This window comes from Haematobia irritans, chromosome 4 (assembly GCF_050003625.1).
Source record: "Haematobia irritans isolate KBUSLIRL chromosome 4, ASM5000362v1, whole genome shotgun sequence".
In the NCBI taxonomy this organism is placed as follows: domain Eukaryota; kingdom Metazoa; phylum Arthropoda; class Insecta; order Diptera; family Muscidae; genus Haematobia; species Haematobia irritans.
In genome coordinates, this window is record NC_134400.1 from 214,468,635 (window position 1) to 214,485,555 (window position 16,921).

The 16,921-nt window shown below is 27.0% G+C and overlaps 1 protein-coding gene across 1 annotated transcript in view; it reads right to left on the reverse strand.

Moving 5' to 3' along the window:
- Positions 1-1,778: 1,778 nt before the first annotated feature.
- LOC142235983 (uncharacterized) overlaps positions 1,779-16,921 on the reverse strand; it is a 36,156-nt gene continuing 21,013 nt past the window's right edge. The window contains exon 4 of the mRNA XM_075307234.1: positions 1,779-1,894. Within this exon, the coding sequence (XP_075163349.1) occupies positions 1,779-1,894 (116 nt within the window). The remainder of the gene's footprint in view (positions 1,895-16,921) is intronic.

Sequence of the window (16,921 nt, forward strand, 5' to 3'; positions counted from 1 at the left end):
GCTATCAGGGCCAACTCAACCTACCTATATCTCCATAGACACCGGTATTCAAACGCCCACCAATCACCGAAAAAAAAAAAAAACGAAACATTGCAAAAATTCATGAATGGACTGTGGTTTAGGGTTTTTATTGATGTACCCCATATGAGAAATTAAATTATTGATCAAGGGGATCCGATACAAAATAGGATATCTTATATTTGGTGAAGTAGCGATCCTACGGGAAATGGATCAACCCCAAGTCAAATAAAGGTCTAGGCCCTGGTGTGTATGGCCTTGTCCCAGTTCTGGTCAACAGGTTGTCATTGGCAGGGTAAATTTACATTTTGGAACACGATATGAACTCATTCCAAAGGTCACGTCCTGGGACAATTTAGAAGGACCATCCCATAGACAGGTCCTCATGTCACATTCTGGGAAAAAATCTTGGGAATATTAGTAAATGTGTGGATCCACTCTCAACATTTTTATACCTTTCAACAGTTGACTTTGTTATACAGCAAAGCATCTTGGTGGTGATGAAATTCTCAGCTGATCAGTGTCCGTCCGTCCGCCTGTTGAAATCACGGTGTCTTCCGAATGAAACAGCCTTCACACAATTTGTGCTTAATGTAGGTCTGACAGTATTGCTAATGACCCATTTGACCAATTTAAAAAAAAAAATATCTCCCATATAAACCGATTCCTAGATTTGAGTTCTGGACCATCCGAGAAGTTCATTCGATCCGGTTGAAATTTGGTACGTGATGTTGCTATTGGTCCATATCGGTCCAAAATTATATATAGCTCTTATATACAGGATGAATGATATGTATTGTAACCAACTTTAAGGTTGCTATCATTATGAAACCGCTCCTCTATTTTTCTGTTCACAAGCTTACAAAAGCATTTTAATCATTTGCAATCAGAAATAAAGTTATTCGTGATGGAATTCAAGCGTGATACTATGATTGCTTTATAGTTGGCTGGAAAACCAAAATGGGCATTTTAAATATGAATGAATCTTTTGTTTCTCGTTACCATGATACTGTTAGTGTTACATCGGAAAAAATGTGGATGACAAAAAAACGTGAACAACACCAGAAATGACCCAAAATTGAAAACAAGATTAGTGTGAATTGCATTCCGTAGTGGTAGAAAACTTACTCGTGAGCTGAATATGTGGCGGTAACGAATACAACACATTCTGAAATATGAGCTGGGACCAAAGGCATTAAAGTGCCAAAAAAGTGCAAGTACTCAAAGGAAACTTATTAGCAGGGTTGACCTGTCACAAACTGTGACTTTTGCGACATACATTTGCGACTGTATAATACGTATGTCGCAAAAGTCGTAAACCTACTGTAGAAAATCAAATTTTGAATAGAAGAAATCCTGAACATTTTTTAATTTAGTTTGACAGCATTCGCTGTGAGTTTCTGCAGAAATTTGTGAAAGCTTTCCCATGGTCAAGCCTATTTTCTTAAGTGGTATCGAAATTCCCGTTGGTGAGTGTGCAAAATACCTTGGGTTTATATTGGACTGGAGACTGAACTTAAAGCTAAGAAATGACGAGAAAATTCACGGTTACCCTGTACTCGTGCAAAGGCACTTCTTCACACATACCATCGTCTTGGATATCATCGAATTCGTTGCCTAGCTGACGCGACCAAAGTATTTTCAGTTTGCGACTTTTGTTACTTTTTCTACATTTACGACGCGTATGTGACGTTTACGACGTTTACAACTTTGCGACAGTCGCAAACCTAAAAAAGTTTGATACAGACCATCTTTGCTTATTAGTCAAGAAGTTCGCTTACAACATAGCGAGCAGTCACCGAATTTGGCTTTTTCCTTTGTGAAGTCATTCCAAATTGAGCAGTTTGTGAAGAAACCAAACCATCGGGTTTTCTTCCTAAAGAGATCAGTTGAAAATTTAATGTGAATATTATGGAGAAAATTTCTTAAGGACAGTACTAAATCCCTTGGCAGAAAAATATTACATCCGACGAGCATGGAGATTGCAACAGGACTCAGCCAGGGATGATAATTGATGTTGACAAAAAATGTATTAAAAATTTACTTTTAGAAGCCAAAAGGTTCTAAAATAACGTAATATCAAAAAATTACATAAATCTAGACTGATTTGGACAAATTTTTTAGTTTTTTTTATCGTATTTTGCGAAATAAAAGTCTTCTGTTTTTTCGAGCTTGAGATCGGTATATATTTATGTATTATTTTCTTTCAATATTTCGCAATTTCTTTGAATTGCTTCTTCAGGAAATATGTATCTATAATAAGTATATTATAATAAATTAAATTAATAGTATAAACTATTGATAACAAACTTTTTTTTATATTAAATACATTAACAACATAAATAATTAACATCTCAACATAACACATTGTACTAGGCTAACATAAAAAGTAGGTGGATACAACATTCTTTTCACTTAAATTTTATTTCTATAGGAAGTTTTGTCAAAATTTTATTTCTATAGAAAAATTTTGTCAAAACTTTATTTCTATAGAAATTGAAAAATTTTATTTCTATAGGAAATTTTGTTAACATTATATTTCTATAGAATATTTTTTAAAAATTTTATTTCAATAGAACATTTTGTCAAAATTTTAGTCCCATAGTAATTTTTTTTTAAATTGTATTTCTATAGAAAATTTTGTTAAAATATTTCTATAGAAAATTTTGTCAATATTTTATTTGTATAGAAAATTTTTACAAAAATTTATTTCAATAGAAAATTTTGTCAAAATTGTATTTCTATAGAAAACTTTGTTAACATTTTATTTCTATAAGAAATTTTGTTAAAATTTTATTTCCACAGAACATGTTTACAAAATATTATTTCTATAGCATATTTTGTAAACATTTCATTTTTATGGAAAATGTTCTTTCTATAGAAAATGTTTACAAAATTTTATTTCTATAGGAAATTTTGTCAACATTTTATTTCTATAACAAATTTTGTCACAATTTTATTTCTATACAAAGATTTGTCAAAATTTTATTTCTATAGAAAATTTTGTCAAAATTTTAGTTCCATAGAAAATGTTGTCAAAATTTTAGTTCCATAGAAAATTTTGTCAAAATTTTAGTTCCATAGAAAATTTTGTCAAAATTTTAGTTCCATAGAAAATTTTGTCAAAATTTTAGTCCTATAGAAAATTTTGTCAAAATTGTATTTCTATAGAAAATTGTGTCAACATTTTATTTCTATAGAAAATTTTGTCAAAATTGTATTTTTATGGAAAATTTTGTCAAAATTGTATTTCTATAGAAAATTTTGTCGAAATTTTATTTCAATATAAAATCTGGTCAAAATTTTATTTCAACAGAAAATTTTGTCAAAATTTTAATTCAATAGAAAATTTTATCAAAATTTTATTTCAATAGAAAATTTTGTCAAAATTTTATTTCTATAGAAAATTTTGTCAAAATTTTAGTTCCATAGAAAATTTTGTCAACATTTGATTTCAACAGAAAAGTTTGTCAAAATGTTATTTCAACAGAAAATTTTCTCAAAATTTTATTTCAATAGAAAATTTTGTCAAAATTTTATTTTCATAGAAAATTTTGTCAAAATTTTAGTTCTATAGAAAATTTTGTCAAAATTGTATTTCTATAGAAAATTTTATTAACATTTTATTTCTATAAAAAATTTTGTTAAAATTTTATTTCCATAGAAAATTTTTACAAAATGTTATTTTGTAAATATTTTATTTTTATGGAAAATTTTTTCAAAATTTTATTTCTATAAAAAAATTTTACAAAATTTTATTTCTATAGGAAATTTTGTCAAAATTTTATTTCTATAGAAAAATTTTTCAAAAATTGTATTTCTATTGAAAATGTGAAAATTTTATTTCTATAGAAAATTTTGTCAAAATTTTATTTCAATAGAAAATTTAGTCAAAATTTTATTTCAATAGAAAATTTTGTCAACATTTTATTTCTTAGAAAATTTTGTCAAAATTTTATTTCAATGGAAAATTTAAATAAAATTTTGTCAAAAGTTTATTTCAATAGATAATTTTGTCAAAATTTTATTTCCATAAAAAATGTTGTCAAAATTTTAGTTACATAAAAAATTTTGGTAAAATTTTAGTTCCATAGAAAATTTTGTCAAAATTGTATTTCTATGGAAAATTTTGTCAAAATTGTATTTCTATGGAAAATTTTGTCAACATTCTATTTCTATAGAAAATTGTGTCAACATTTTATTTCTATAGAAAATTTTGTCAAAATATTATTTCAATAGAACATTTTGTCAAAATTGTATTTCTATGGAAAATTTTGCCAACATTCTATTTCTATAGAAAATTTTTTCAAAATTTTATTTCAATAGAAAATTTTGTCAACATTTTATTTCAATAGAAAATTTTGTCAACATTTTATTTCTATAGAAAATTGGGTCAACATTTTATTTCTATAGAAAATTTTGTCAAAATTTTATTTCAATAGAAAATTTTGTCAAAATTGTATTTCTATTGAAAATTTTTTGAAAATTTTATTTCTATAGAACATTTTGTCAACATTTTATTTCTATAGAAAATTTTGTCAACATTTTATTTCTATAGAAAATATTGTCAAAATATTATTTCAATAGAACATTTTGTCAAAATTGTATTTCTATGAAAATTTTGTCAACATTCTATTTCTATAGAAAATTTTCTCAAAATTTTATTTCAATAGAAAATTTTGTCAACATTTTATTTCAATAGAAAATTTTGTCAACATTGTATTTCTATAGAAAATTTTGTCAACATTTTATTTCTATAGAAAATTTTGTCAAAATTTTATTTCAATAGAAAATTTTGTCAAAATTGTATTTCTATTGAAAATTTTTTGAAAATTTTATTTCTATAGAACATTTTGTCAACATTTGATTTCTATAGAAAATTTTTTGAAAATTTTATTTCTATAGAACATTGTGTCAACATTTTATTTCTATAGAAAATTTTGTCAACATTTTATTTCTATAGAAAATTTTGTCAAAATTTTATTTCAATAGAAAATTTTATCAAAATTTTATTTCAATAGAAAATTTTGTCAAAATTGTATTTCTATTGAAAATTTTATTTCTATAGAACATTTTGTCAACATTTTATTTCTATAGAAAACTTTGTCTACATTTTATTTCTATAGAAAATTTTGTCAAAATTGTGTCAACAATTTATTTCTATACAAACTGTTATTTCTATAGGAAATTTTTTGAAAACTTTACCTCTCTGGAAAATCTACCACAATCAAGAATTCTACCAATCAACAAAACAGGAAAACATTTACAATTTTTTGTAGAATTCTACCAACTGGGGCAACCGGCTCATGGGCCAGCTCTAAGCATTATCTCCTTCTGGGCATTTCAAATATATACACTATCTTACAGTAATCTGTCCGCTATTTGTAACTTTTAGAGTTGAGTTGATATTTGAGAAACGTTCACATTTATGGCAGAATAACTCTTTATAGAGTAATTGTGATGAAAAATTACCAAATGGTTCGCGATCGTGCCACGGTGCTTTTGGCAGTCCAAATGTATCAAAAAAAGCACAAAAGTGTCAACTTTATCAACCCTGGACTGAGCATTATTGCTTTCAGTACGCGTTTTAAAAGAGATGTTTCTCACTTCAATTCTATCGGATAATGGCCACCAAAATATCCGAATATCAATCTGTTTCACTTTTGGTACATTTTAGAGAATAAGGTTGGCACTAAAAACTACCAAAGTGTCAATCATTTCAAGACGGCGCATCATCGGCAATGGGCCAAAATATCAAAGATCCACTGTCGTGCAGCGTGTGCTAATTTTGTGGGCGTTTGTAGGCCATAATTCGTGTCAATCCCAACAAATCTTAAAATTTTATATCTCAGAAATTTTTGGCTCCCAAAAAAAAAAAAAAAAAAAAAATCCTTCAAGAATGGTTGAGGTGAACACATTATTTTTCTACGTGGTTTCCAGGCTCTGAAATCGATTTCAAATTTTTTTTTTTTGGAATTCTTTGTATTGGGATTATTTCGATTGTTGCCAATTTCTTTTCACTCTGACCCGCTGAAACCACTGTCACTGAATTTGCCCATTATAAAATGAAATGAAATCAACATGGCATTGTTGCTAATATTTTCGCTAGAAATGTTCAACAAAATTCTATTTACACTCGTATATCAAAGAACGACATTCGATGCAGAACGCACATATCAATGGAGGAAAGGGAAACAACCTACGATAATTTTGCCTTTCGCAAAGAAGGAATATACCATACAACCTTTTCTTTGTATAATGCCCGCATGTAAAAACAGGCGAAAAAAAAAAAACAAAAATAAAAGGGGACCATTGGAGGAAGAGAGTCTAGGATTGTGAACCGTTTGCCATTTTTTTTTTGTTTTGTAGGAATTTTGCAAATGCCATTTATTACACAAGGGTGTATTTTATCATTTTTCACACAAATTTACGTAATTCTCCAAACACCGCCGCAACTTCTTTTTATCTATTGTGGTCTATTGGATGATTGGGGGAGGGAGAAGGAAATTGTGGTGGCTCATGCCTAAACTGATTGTGGCAAGAGTATTTAATGGTAAGGGGGTATTTCTTGCTACTTGTGTTGCGAATTAAATCGCATTATTCTCTGCGTGTGTGTGTGTGCGAGGAGGGTGTTTGATTTGCCATTAAGAGAGGCACACCTTCTCTTTTCGTTTTTTTTTTGGATGAGACTTCCGCCAATACTTCCAGGGCATTTAATTTCCACTTTGGTCTGTGGCATTTTGAGATTTGTGGTTGTTTTCCTAGGATTTCCTTCTGCTGAGATTTATTTAAATCGCAAAACTTTTTTACAATGCCAAGTTTTCTTTTAGTGGTTGTTGTTGTTGTTGTTGTTGATACTATTGAACTGTGGAAAACGCGTAAAACAAATGTGAAAAACATGGGAAAACTTATTGATGACAATAGCTTAGGGACTAACTAATGCCACTAATACTCCATAGTCATGAAGCAGGTTAGCTAAAGTTTAGCATCATTGCCTGAGTGTATGGGGTGTGTGATTTGGTCGTTTTTTTTTTTTTTGGTTTTTAAATGAGTCCCTGGTTGTTTTTTTTTTTTGCCAAGATATTCCCATATCCATACACCTGTGACTACCCTGATTTTATTTTATTTGATTTCGTTTCGTTTTGTTCTCTTTTCCTTCCTGGACGTCTGTTGGTCTGGATATCTCCAACCACTGCCACTTTATTGGCCTTCATCAATTGCAGATTAATGACCATAGAAATGTGGAGAAGCTTAGAGAACTTCAAATAGAGTTTCCCGAGTTTCCTGTGATCTCCTAAAGATAGTTTAATTGTGTGGTCCAGATGGGGAGATGCGATGACAAACAGGCTGAGTGGGTGAGTCGTGTAGACTACTTGGTGGGCTAAAGGTAACGTACAAATCTTTAAATCTCTGTTGAGTGTGTCACATTGTCGAGGTATTTTTCTTTATTTTTTGTCGTCGTCGTCTCTCTCTCTCTCTCTTTGCTTTATTTTGAAGAAGGACTTAAGGTGTCAATGTGCTGCCTTAGCAGCTTTCGTCGATAAGAGAGCTGTGTTTTTTTCCTTGTCGCTTGACATTCTTTGAATTTATTTTGTTGGTTGTTTTTAATGACTTACACTACACTGAAAGAATTTTTAAACTAAAAACAAATAAAATAAACTATGAAAGCGAATAATTATCATATACTTCAAACATAGAAAAAGAAATATCACCAATATTTTTATACTCTTTTTGTACCCTTCACCACTACTGTGGTACAGGGTATAATAAGTTTGTGCATTTGTATGTAACGCCCAGAAATAGTGGTCATAGACCCATCTTTTAGTATACCGATCGGTTTAGAATTAAATTCTGAGTCGATTTAGCGATGTCCGTCTGTCTGTCCGTCAGTACAGCTCGCAATTTAAGTCCGATCGTCCTCAAATTTGGCATAGGGCCGTTTCTTGGGACAGAGACAATCGCTATTGGTTTTGGAAAAAATCGGTTCAGATTTAGATATAGCTGCCATATATATTTATCGCCGATGTGGTCATAGTTAGAGTGTTTATCAACCGATTTTCTTGAAATAGCGTACATTCAAATATTTTATGAATCTCGAAAATCTTGCAAAATATCAGCCAAATCGGTTCAGATTTAGATATAGCTCCCATATATATCTTTCGTCCGATTTAGAATCATATGACCACAGAGGCCAAAGTTTACTACCGATCTTCGTGAAATTTTGCACAGACGGTAGAATTGACATTCTACCAATGCTTGGTAAATTTGATTGAAATCGGTTCAAATTTAGATATAGCTCCCATATATATCTTTCGCCCGATTTGGACTTATATGGTCTCAAAAACCAGAGTTTTGCCCTGACTTACTTTAAATTTTGCACAAGCCGTACTTTTAACGATACTATTGTATGTGCCAAATATGGTCAAAATCGATTAAGATTTAGATATAGCTCCCATATATATCTTTCGTCCGATTTGAACTTTTATGGCCTCAAAATCCAGGGTTTTGCCGTGATTTGCTTCAAATTTCGCATAAGGACTACGTTTAGTAGTATCGATAATTGTGCCAAATTTGGTTGAAATTGTCTCCTTTATATAGCTTCCAGCAAATGTAAAGTAGTTGAGATGGTAACACAAATTTTGGCATACATAGGGGTGAAGGATATAATATAGTCGGCCCCGCCCGACTTTACTTACTTGTTTCAATTAAAATTTTAAAGGAATTTTCATATATTTCAATTTCTTTAAATTTTTTTGCAAATTTGTAAAAATCGAGAAGCCAAATTTTGCAAAGGTGAATGTAGACTTTTTCATAATATAAACCGAAATGAAAAGTCGATTTTTCAAAATCTTAAGAATGTAAAAAAATTGACTAATGTGGAAAAACTTGAAAAGTCGACTTGTTAAAAAAATTCGAGTTTTGAAAGACAACTTTCAAATTCAAATTTAGAAAAAATATGAAAATTTGACATTTCTAATTATTTAAAAATTACAAAATTTGGGAAAATATTTCCCTTAGAAATGTTCAATAAAATTCTATTTGCACTCGTATATCAAAGGATGCAGAACGCACATATAAATGGAGGAAAGGGAAACAACCTACGATAATATTGCCTTTTTTAGAGGAGGAATATACAATATTTTCTTTCGATGATGCCAGCATGTAAAAACAGGCGAAAAGAACACAACATCAGGGGACCATTGGTTGAAGATAGTCTAAGATTTTCAACCGTTTCTGATTTTGTTTTGTAGGAATTTTAGAAATGACATTTTTTACACAAAGATGTATTTTATCATAATTCGAGTCTTCGAAAGTTGTTATTTTCAAATTTAGATAAAAATGAAAAGTCGAATTTGGAAAAAGTCACAAAGTCGGTGTTTGCAAATTCGAATTTAACGATTTCAAATTTTGAAAAAAAAAAAAATACAAAATTCGACCATTCCAAAAATTGAAAAATTCGATATCGGTAAAAGTTGATGAGACGACAGTCGATTTTTTTTTAATTTGTTGTCACTTTGATTTGTTCAAATTTTGGACAAACCAAAATGTCCACTTTTAAAAAATTGGAGAAAGTTGAATAATCGACTTTTCTACATTTGGAAAAAAGTCTTTTCGATTTTTTTTTAACCTGGAAAAATTTTACATTATACTTTTGCAAAGTTGAATGGTCGCAATTCATCTTTTTTAAATTTTAAAAAAGATTGAAATGTCAATATTTTTAAATTAGGTAAAAGTCGGAATGTCGAAAAATTCAACGTTTACATTTGAAAGTTTTCCAAATTAAAAACAAAATCAAAACTTCCACCTTCGTCGAAAAATCGACTTCTTCAACTGTGCAAACAGTTGGAAAGCCGAAAAATTAATATTACAAAATTTTAATTTTTAATTTTTTAAACTTTCCAATTTGTGCCAAAATCGAAATGTCAGTATTTAGAAACTTGCCAGGGGGAAAATCGATTTTTTAACATTTGGGGAAGGTCAAAGAAAATCGACAATTTTGGAGAGTTTACTTTCAAAATTCTTAATAAATCAAAAAATCGAATTTTTCAAAATTTAGGAAAAGTCAGAAAGTCGACTTTTGCAAAAGTAGACTTTTCTAAAAATTATTATTTTTTTTTTTATTTGGAAATGGAGTCTCGACTAGGTCTAATGTCGACTTTTGCAAACAATTTATTTATTTTTCGGTAGATATCAAATTTTTATGTATTTCCCTAGGTGTTCTATACCATTGCCATATTCACCTCCGTTAGGCTTTAGGCAATGTTGACGTTAATGGGGTTTTTATTGGCCATTAAACAGTTTAAGCAAAAACACAAAAATGCTGATAGGAAGGCGTTTACATAAATATAAGCTGGTATTTATTTGTCCGACATTTTGCAAGCTCTAACTTCCTGTTTTGGCTGGTGTTTACATTCAAGATCTATGCACGATTTTCCGGAATACTAGCAAGAACTCACTCCCACTCATAGAAAATTGAGGGGAAAGGAGGCATATTCGATTTGGCTAATGTTAACTTTTTACTTGAACCGTTGTCATTAACTAGGTGATTATTTTTAGCGATGGTGGAAATAAGCAAAGGCAAAGTAGAAAGTCCGAACATTTCGATGCAATGCTCCTGGTCCCATGGGACATTACACAGAAAAAAAAGTGTCTTGTAAATTTAAGAACCATTGTAACTTTCACATAGTTCAACAAATTTACTGTAATATAGTTCATTTTTCGTAACCACAACGAAAATTAACTTAGCTAAAGGAAAACTTATAAAAATTCAGTAAATGTTTTTTAGTTCACTAACTAAGAAATGGGAAGGATTTTTCGTTAAATAAATTTCCAACACAGTAGTTAATGCATCGTTGATTCTATTATAAAAATACATGGACAATATAAAAATCTTACTACGAAATGTGGACAATTTACTAAGAAAAAATTTTGTATGGAAAAAAATTTTTGTAGTAAAAATTAACTTAACGACATTACCGATTCGTATGATGGCTTCCTACAGATTATTTCCCTTTTTATTATAAGTTGGAGTCTTTTTCCTCACATTGAACATTTTAGATAAAGTAGAATAAAAAGTAGTTAATATAATCCTTGACGGGTGTATATAATTTTTTATAGATTCCTCATAGATTTGGTATATATTTTACCTTAACTTATAGATAGAATTCCAACTAATCAATAAACGTGCTACTGGAAAATGTGAGTGCATCATGTGAGGGAGTTTTTAGAGACATTTTGTGTATATCTCGTATGATTGTTTGTGTTTGTTATTGCGTCATTTATGCTGTTGTTGGTTGTTTTGATTCTAGAGACAATGGAATGTTCCTTGTGTGTTGTTGGTATCTTTTGTGGTGAGAGTTGTTTTTTTGCAATAGCGAGATCAGAAAGGGATCGTGTGTGTGTGTGGAGTTGTTTTTCTTTACGGTATGTATCCTTTATGACTATTTGTGTCTTTGAGTTTTATTGCTGCATTCAGTTCTGTTGATGCATTTATGAAGTGCACACGTGGATTTAATTTTGCGAAATTGTACGTGCGGTATTGGTGTTTATTAATGAAAATATATTTTAGAAAGTGAGAAGTGAATGATGTGATGTTAGAGTAATCAAAAACGCTTTTTATTGATAAAAAACAGATTAAGGAACTGTATATTTCTGTTAATAGTTTAAAATTAGTGCGGATTTTTAATTGATTTACATAAAAAATATACAACATGAGTGGTAATAGGATGATTTATATTTATTCTACATCTGGATCACAGGTTGGAGATGTAACAATTGTTTTTGAATCTATATTTTTTATGTTACAGCAATTCCTATAGGTGAGTACTAAGTTCGAGTTTAGCCGCTAAAATCAAAAAAAATCACTAAATTTACATAAAACTTGATGGAAAATAGCCCAAACCAAGTTTTTTATAAAATTATTTTTTATAATGGATTATTAAAGAAAACTTATCATGAAAATTTCGATTTTAGCCGCTAAACTCGAAATTAATATCCACCTTAAATATTAAATGCTATACTGAAAAGTGGAAATTATGTCTAATTTTATAATATTTTTTATTTCAAATATATTCTGAGAATAATTTCAATAACGCCCCATTAGTCCATGGATGTGATTCAAATAATGTACCCACTGGATGGATTTTTCAATGTGGTAAGTTTTTCTATAAACGGTATTTTGTCCGTTTTTAATAAAACCAAAATTTCAATTTATTAAAAATAATTATTTTTATTTGCAGGTAGATTTTGTATAACTTTGCAATTTCAGATGCTTATAAGAAAAATCCGCCCAACAAAAGTTAGCCAAAATCGATGAAATTGGACAACAATTCAATGAATATAGCAACTTATGCCGCATATATCTTTCATATGGATAGAAAACATGGAAATTTAAATTAATTAGTTAGTCCTAATAACATTGAATATTACTGTTTTGAATAAGCAATTACTAACTACCGACAAGTAACTGCATCCATCGTACGAATAAAAATATTTCCTTTATTGTATAGTTTTGTGTAATATAATAATAATTTTTTGAAATAAAATACTGGTGCTTATAGAAAATTGACTTGTTTTGTACGAAAAATTTCTTAGTTGTATACAGGCTTGTTGTACCTTTGATTCCTCAATTTCTCTACTTTTTTGAAAATTATACCGACAAACAGTTTATTTCAAACCAATTTCTTAATACAAGTTTCCCAAAAAATTGTTAATTTTTCCGGATAGCAGGAATATTTTGAATTAGTTTAACTATATTCTTCCCACAGCATAGTAATAATGAACTAAAATACGATGCAATACATGAACTAATTTATAAGAAAATCATGAACTTATCTAGATGAAAAAAATCTTTGGCGCCAAATCATGGTCATTCTTACTATGGGTTAGTTCATTTTTCATAAAAAATAGTAAACTTTTTTTTCGGTGTAGGTACATAGCATAAGCTTTTTTCCATGGATATCCGCCTTTTCCGTCGATGTTGAGGTATGATCGGGATAACTATATAATTTTGTTTTCGCGTGTATTTATCCACTTGTCATCACCAGTAATGATGTAAACCAAAAAGTCTTTAAATAGTTGACTTTTCCCAAGTCAATAATAGCCTTTCCAATAGCTACACTCGATGGGAAATGACGTGTCGTGTAATTTAAATACAAATACTAGAAAATTTTACCACATATTAATTCTATAGAATATTTTTTGCCAACATTTTTTCTGTACAATTTTGCCAACTTTGGCCTAAAAAAAATTTTATCGAAATATATATATATATTTTCTTTAGAAATAAAATTTCTCTAGAAATAAAATTGTCTATAGAAATACAATTTTGACAAAAAGTTTTTTAGGAGTAACATTTTGGAAAAGTTGTCTGTAGAAAAAAATATCTATATAAATAATATTTTGATAAAATTTTCCACATAAATAAAATTGCGACAAAATAAAAACATTTTGGCAAAAGTTTCTATAGAAATCAAAAGTTGAAAGAATTTTCTATAGAAATAAAATTTTGACAAAATTTTCTATGAAAATAAAATTTTGAAAAAATTTTCTATGAAAATAAAATTTTGAAAAAAATTTCTATAGAAATAAAATTTTGACAACATTTTCTAAAGAAATAAAATTTTGACAACATTTACTAAAGAAATAAAATGTTGACCAAATTTCCTATAGAAATAACATTTTGACAAAGTTTTCTATAAAAATAAAATTTTGACAAAGTATTCTATAGAAATAAAATTTTGATAAAATTATCTATAGATATAAAACTTTGAAAAAATTTTTTAGAGAAATCCAATTTTGAAAAATTTTTCTATAGAAATACAATTTTGACAAAATTTTCTTTAGGTATAAAATTTTAACAAAATTTTCTTTAGAAATAAAATTTTTCTGTAGAAATAAAATATTGACAAATTTTTCTTTAGGAATAAAATTGTGGAAACATTTTCCCCAGGAATAAAATTTTTTATAGCAATAAAATTTTGACAAAATTTTCTCTGGGAATACACTTTTGGCAAAATTGTCTGGAAAAAAAATTTGGCAAAAAATATTCTATAGAATTAATATGTTGGCATTTTGATAAAATATTCTAGAAATAAAATTCTGACCAAATATTCTCTAGGAATATAATTGTGAAAACAATTTCTTTGGGAACAAAATTTCTAGTAAAATTTCTGGTAAAAAAATAAAATTTTAATAAAAAGTGTTTTAGGAGTAAAATTTTAGAAAATTGTCTATAGAAAAAATTTTAACAAAAAATTTCCTATAGAAATAATGTTTTGATAAAATTTTACACATAAATAAAATTGTGATAAAATTTTGTTAGAAATAACATTTTGTTAGAAATTACATTTTTTTAACATAGAAATCAAAAACTGATCAAACTTTCTTGGAAATAAAATTTTGAAAGAATTTTCTATAGAAATAAAATTTTGACAACATTTTCTATAGAAATAAAATTTTGACAAAATTTTCTATATAAATAAAATTTTGACAAAATTTTCTATAAAAATAAAATTTTGACAAAATTTTCTATAAAAATAAGATTTTGAAAAAATTTCCTATAGAAATAAAATTTTGACAAAGTTTTCTATAGAAACAAAATTTTGTCAAAGTATTCTATAGAAATACAATTTTGACAAAATTTTCTATAAAAATAAAATTTTGACAAAATTTTGTATAGAAATAAAATTTTGACAAAATTTTCTATAGAAATAAAATTTTGACAACATTTTCTATAGAAATAAAATTTTGACAAATTTTGACATTTTCTATAGAAATAAAATTTTGACAAAATTTCCTATAAAAATAAAATTTTGACAAAGTATTCTATAGAAATAAAATTTTGATAAAATTTTCTATAGACATAAAAGTTTGACGAAACTTTCTATAGAAATAAAATTTCACAAAATTTTCTATAGAAATACAATTTTGACAAATTTTTCTATAGAAATACAATTTTGACAAAATTTTCTTTAGCAATAAAATTTTGACAAAATTTTCTTTAGAAATAAAATGTTGACAAATTTTTCTTTAGGAATAAAATGTTGACAAAGTTTTCTTTAGGAATAAAATTCTTTAGCAATTCTTTAGCAATAAAATTTTGACAAAATTTTCTTTAGAAATAAAATGTTGACAAATTTTTCTTTAGGAATAAAATGTTGACAAAGTTTTCTTTAGGAATAAAATTGTGGCAACGGTTTCTCCAGGAATAAAATTTTTTATAGCAATAAAATTTTGACAACATTTTCTTTAGGAATAAACTTTTGGCAAAATTGTCTAGAAAAAAATTTTGGCAAAAAATATTCTGTAGAATTAATATGTTGGCATTTTGATAAATTATTCTAGAAATAAAATTCTGTCCAAATATTCTCTAGGAATAAAATTGTGAAAACAATTTCTTTGGGAACAAAACTTCTAGTAAAATTTCTGGTAAAAAAATAAAATTTTAATAAAAAGTGCTTTAGGAGTAAAATTTTGAAAAACTGTCTATAGAAAAAAAAATTTAAAAAAAAATTTCCTATAGAAATAATGTTTTGATAAAATTTTACACATAAATAAAATTGTGATAAAATTTTGTTAAAAATAACATTTTGTTAGAAATCACATTTTTTTAACATAGAAATCAAAAATTGATCAAACGTTCTTCGAAATAAAATTTTGAAAGAATTTTCGATAGAAATAAAATTTTGACAACATTTTTTATAGAAATAAAATTTTGACAAAATTTTCTATAAAAATAAAATTTTGAAAGAATTTTCTATAGAAATAAAATTTTGACAAAATTTTCTATAGAAATAAAATTTTGACAAAGTTTTCTATAGAAACAAAATTTTGTCAAAGTATTCTATAAAAATACAATTTTGACAAAATTTTCTATAAAAATAAAATTTTGACAAAATTTTGTATAGAAATAAAATTTTGACAAAATTTTCTATAGAAATAAAATTTTGACAACATTTTCTATAGAAATAAAATTTTGACAAATTTTGACAAATTTTGACATTTTTTATAGAAATAAAATTTTGACAAAATTTCCTATAAAAATAAAATTTTGACAAAGTATTCTATAGAAATAAAATTTTGATAAAATTTTCTATAGACATAAAACTTTGACAACATTTTCTATAGAAATAAAATTTCACAAAATTTTCTATAGAAATACAATTTTGACAAATTTTTCTATAGAAATACAATTTTGACAAAATTTTCTTTAGCAATAAAATTTTGACAAACTTTTCTTTAGAAATAAAATGTTGACAAATTTTTCTTTAGGAATAAAATGTTGACAAAGTTTTCTTTAGGAATAAAATTGTGGCAACATTTTCTCCAGGAATAAAATTTTTTATAGCAATAACATTTTGACAAAATTTTCTTTAGGAATAAACTTTTGGCAAAATTGTCTAGAAAAAAATTTTGGCAAAAAATATTCTGTAGAATTAATATGTTGGCATTTTGATAAAATATTCTAGAAATAAAATTCTGTCCAAATATTCTCTAGGAATAAAATTGTGAAAACAATTTCTTTGAGAACAAAATTTCTAGTAAAATTTCTGGTAAAAAAATAAACTTTTAATAAAAAGTGTTTTAGGAGTAAAATTTTGAAAAATCGTCTATAGAAAATTTTAACAAAAAATTTCCTATAGAAATAATGTTTTGATAAAGTTTTACACATAAATAAAATTGTAATAAAATTTTGTTAGAAATTACATTTTTTTAACATAGAAATCAAAAATTGATCAAATTTTCTTCGAAATAAAATTTTGAAAGAATTTTCTATAGAAATAAAATGTTGACAACATTTTCTAAAGAAATAAAATTTTGACAAAATTTCCTATAGAAATAAAATTTTGACAAAGTTTTCTATAGAAATAAAAATTTGACAAAGTATTCTATAGAAATACAA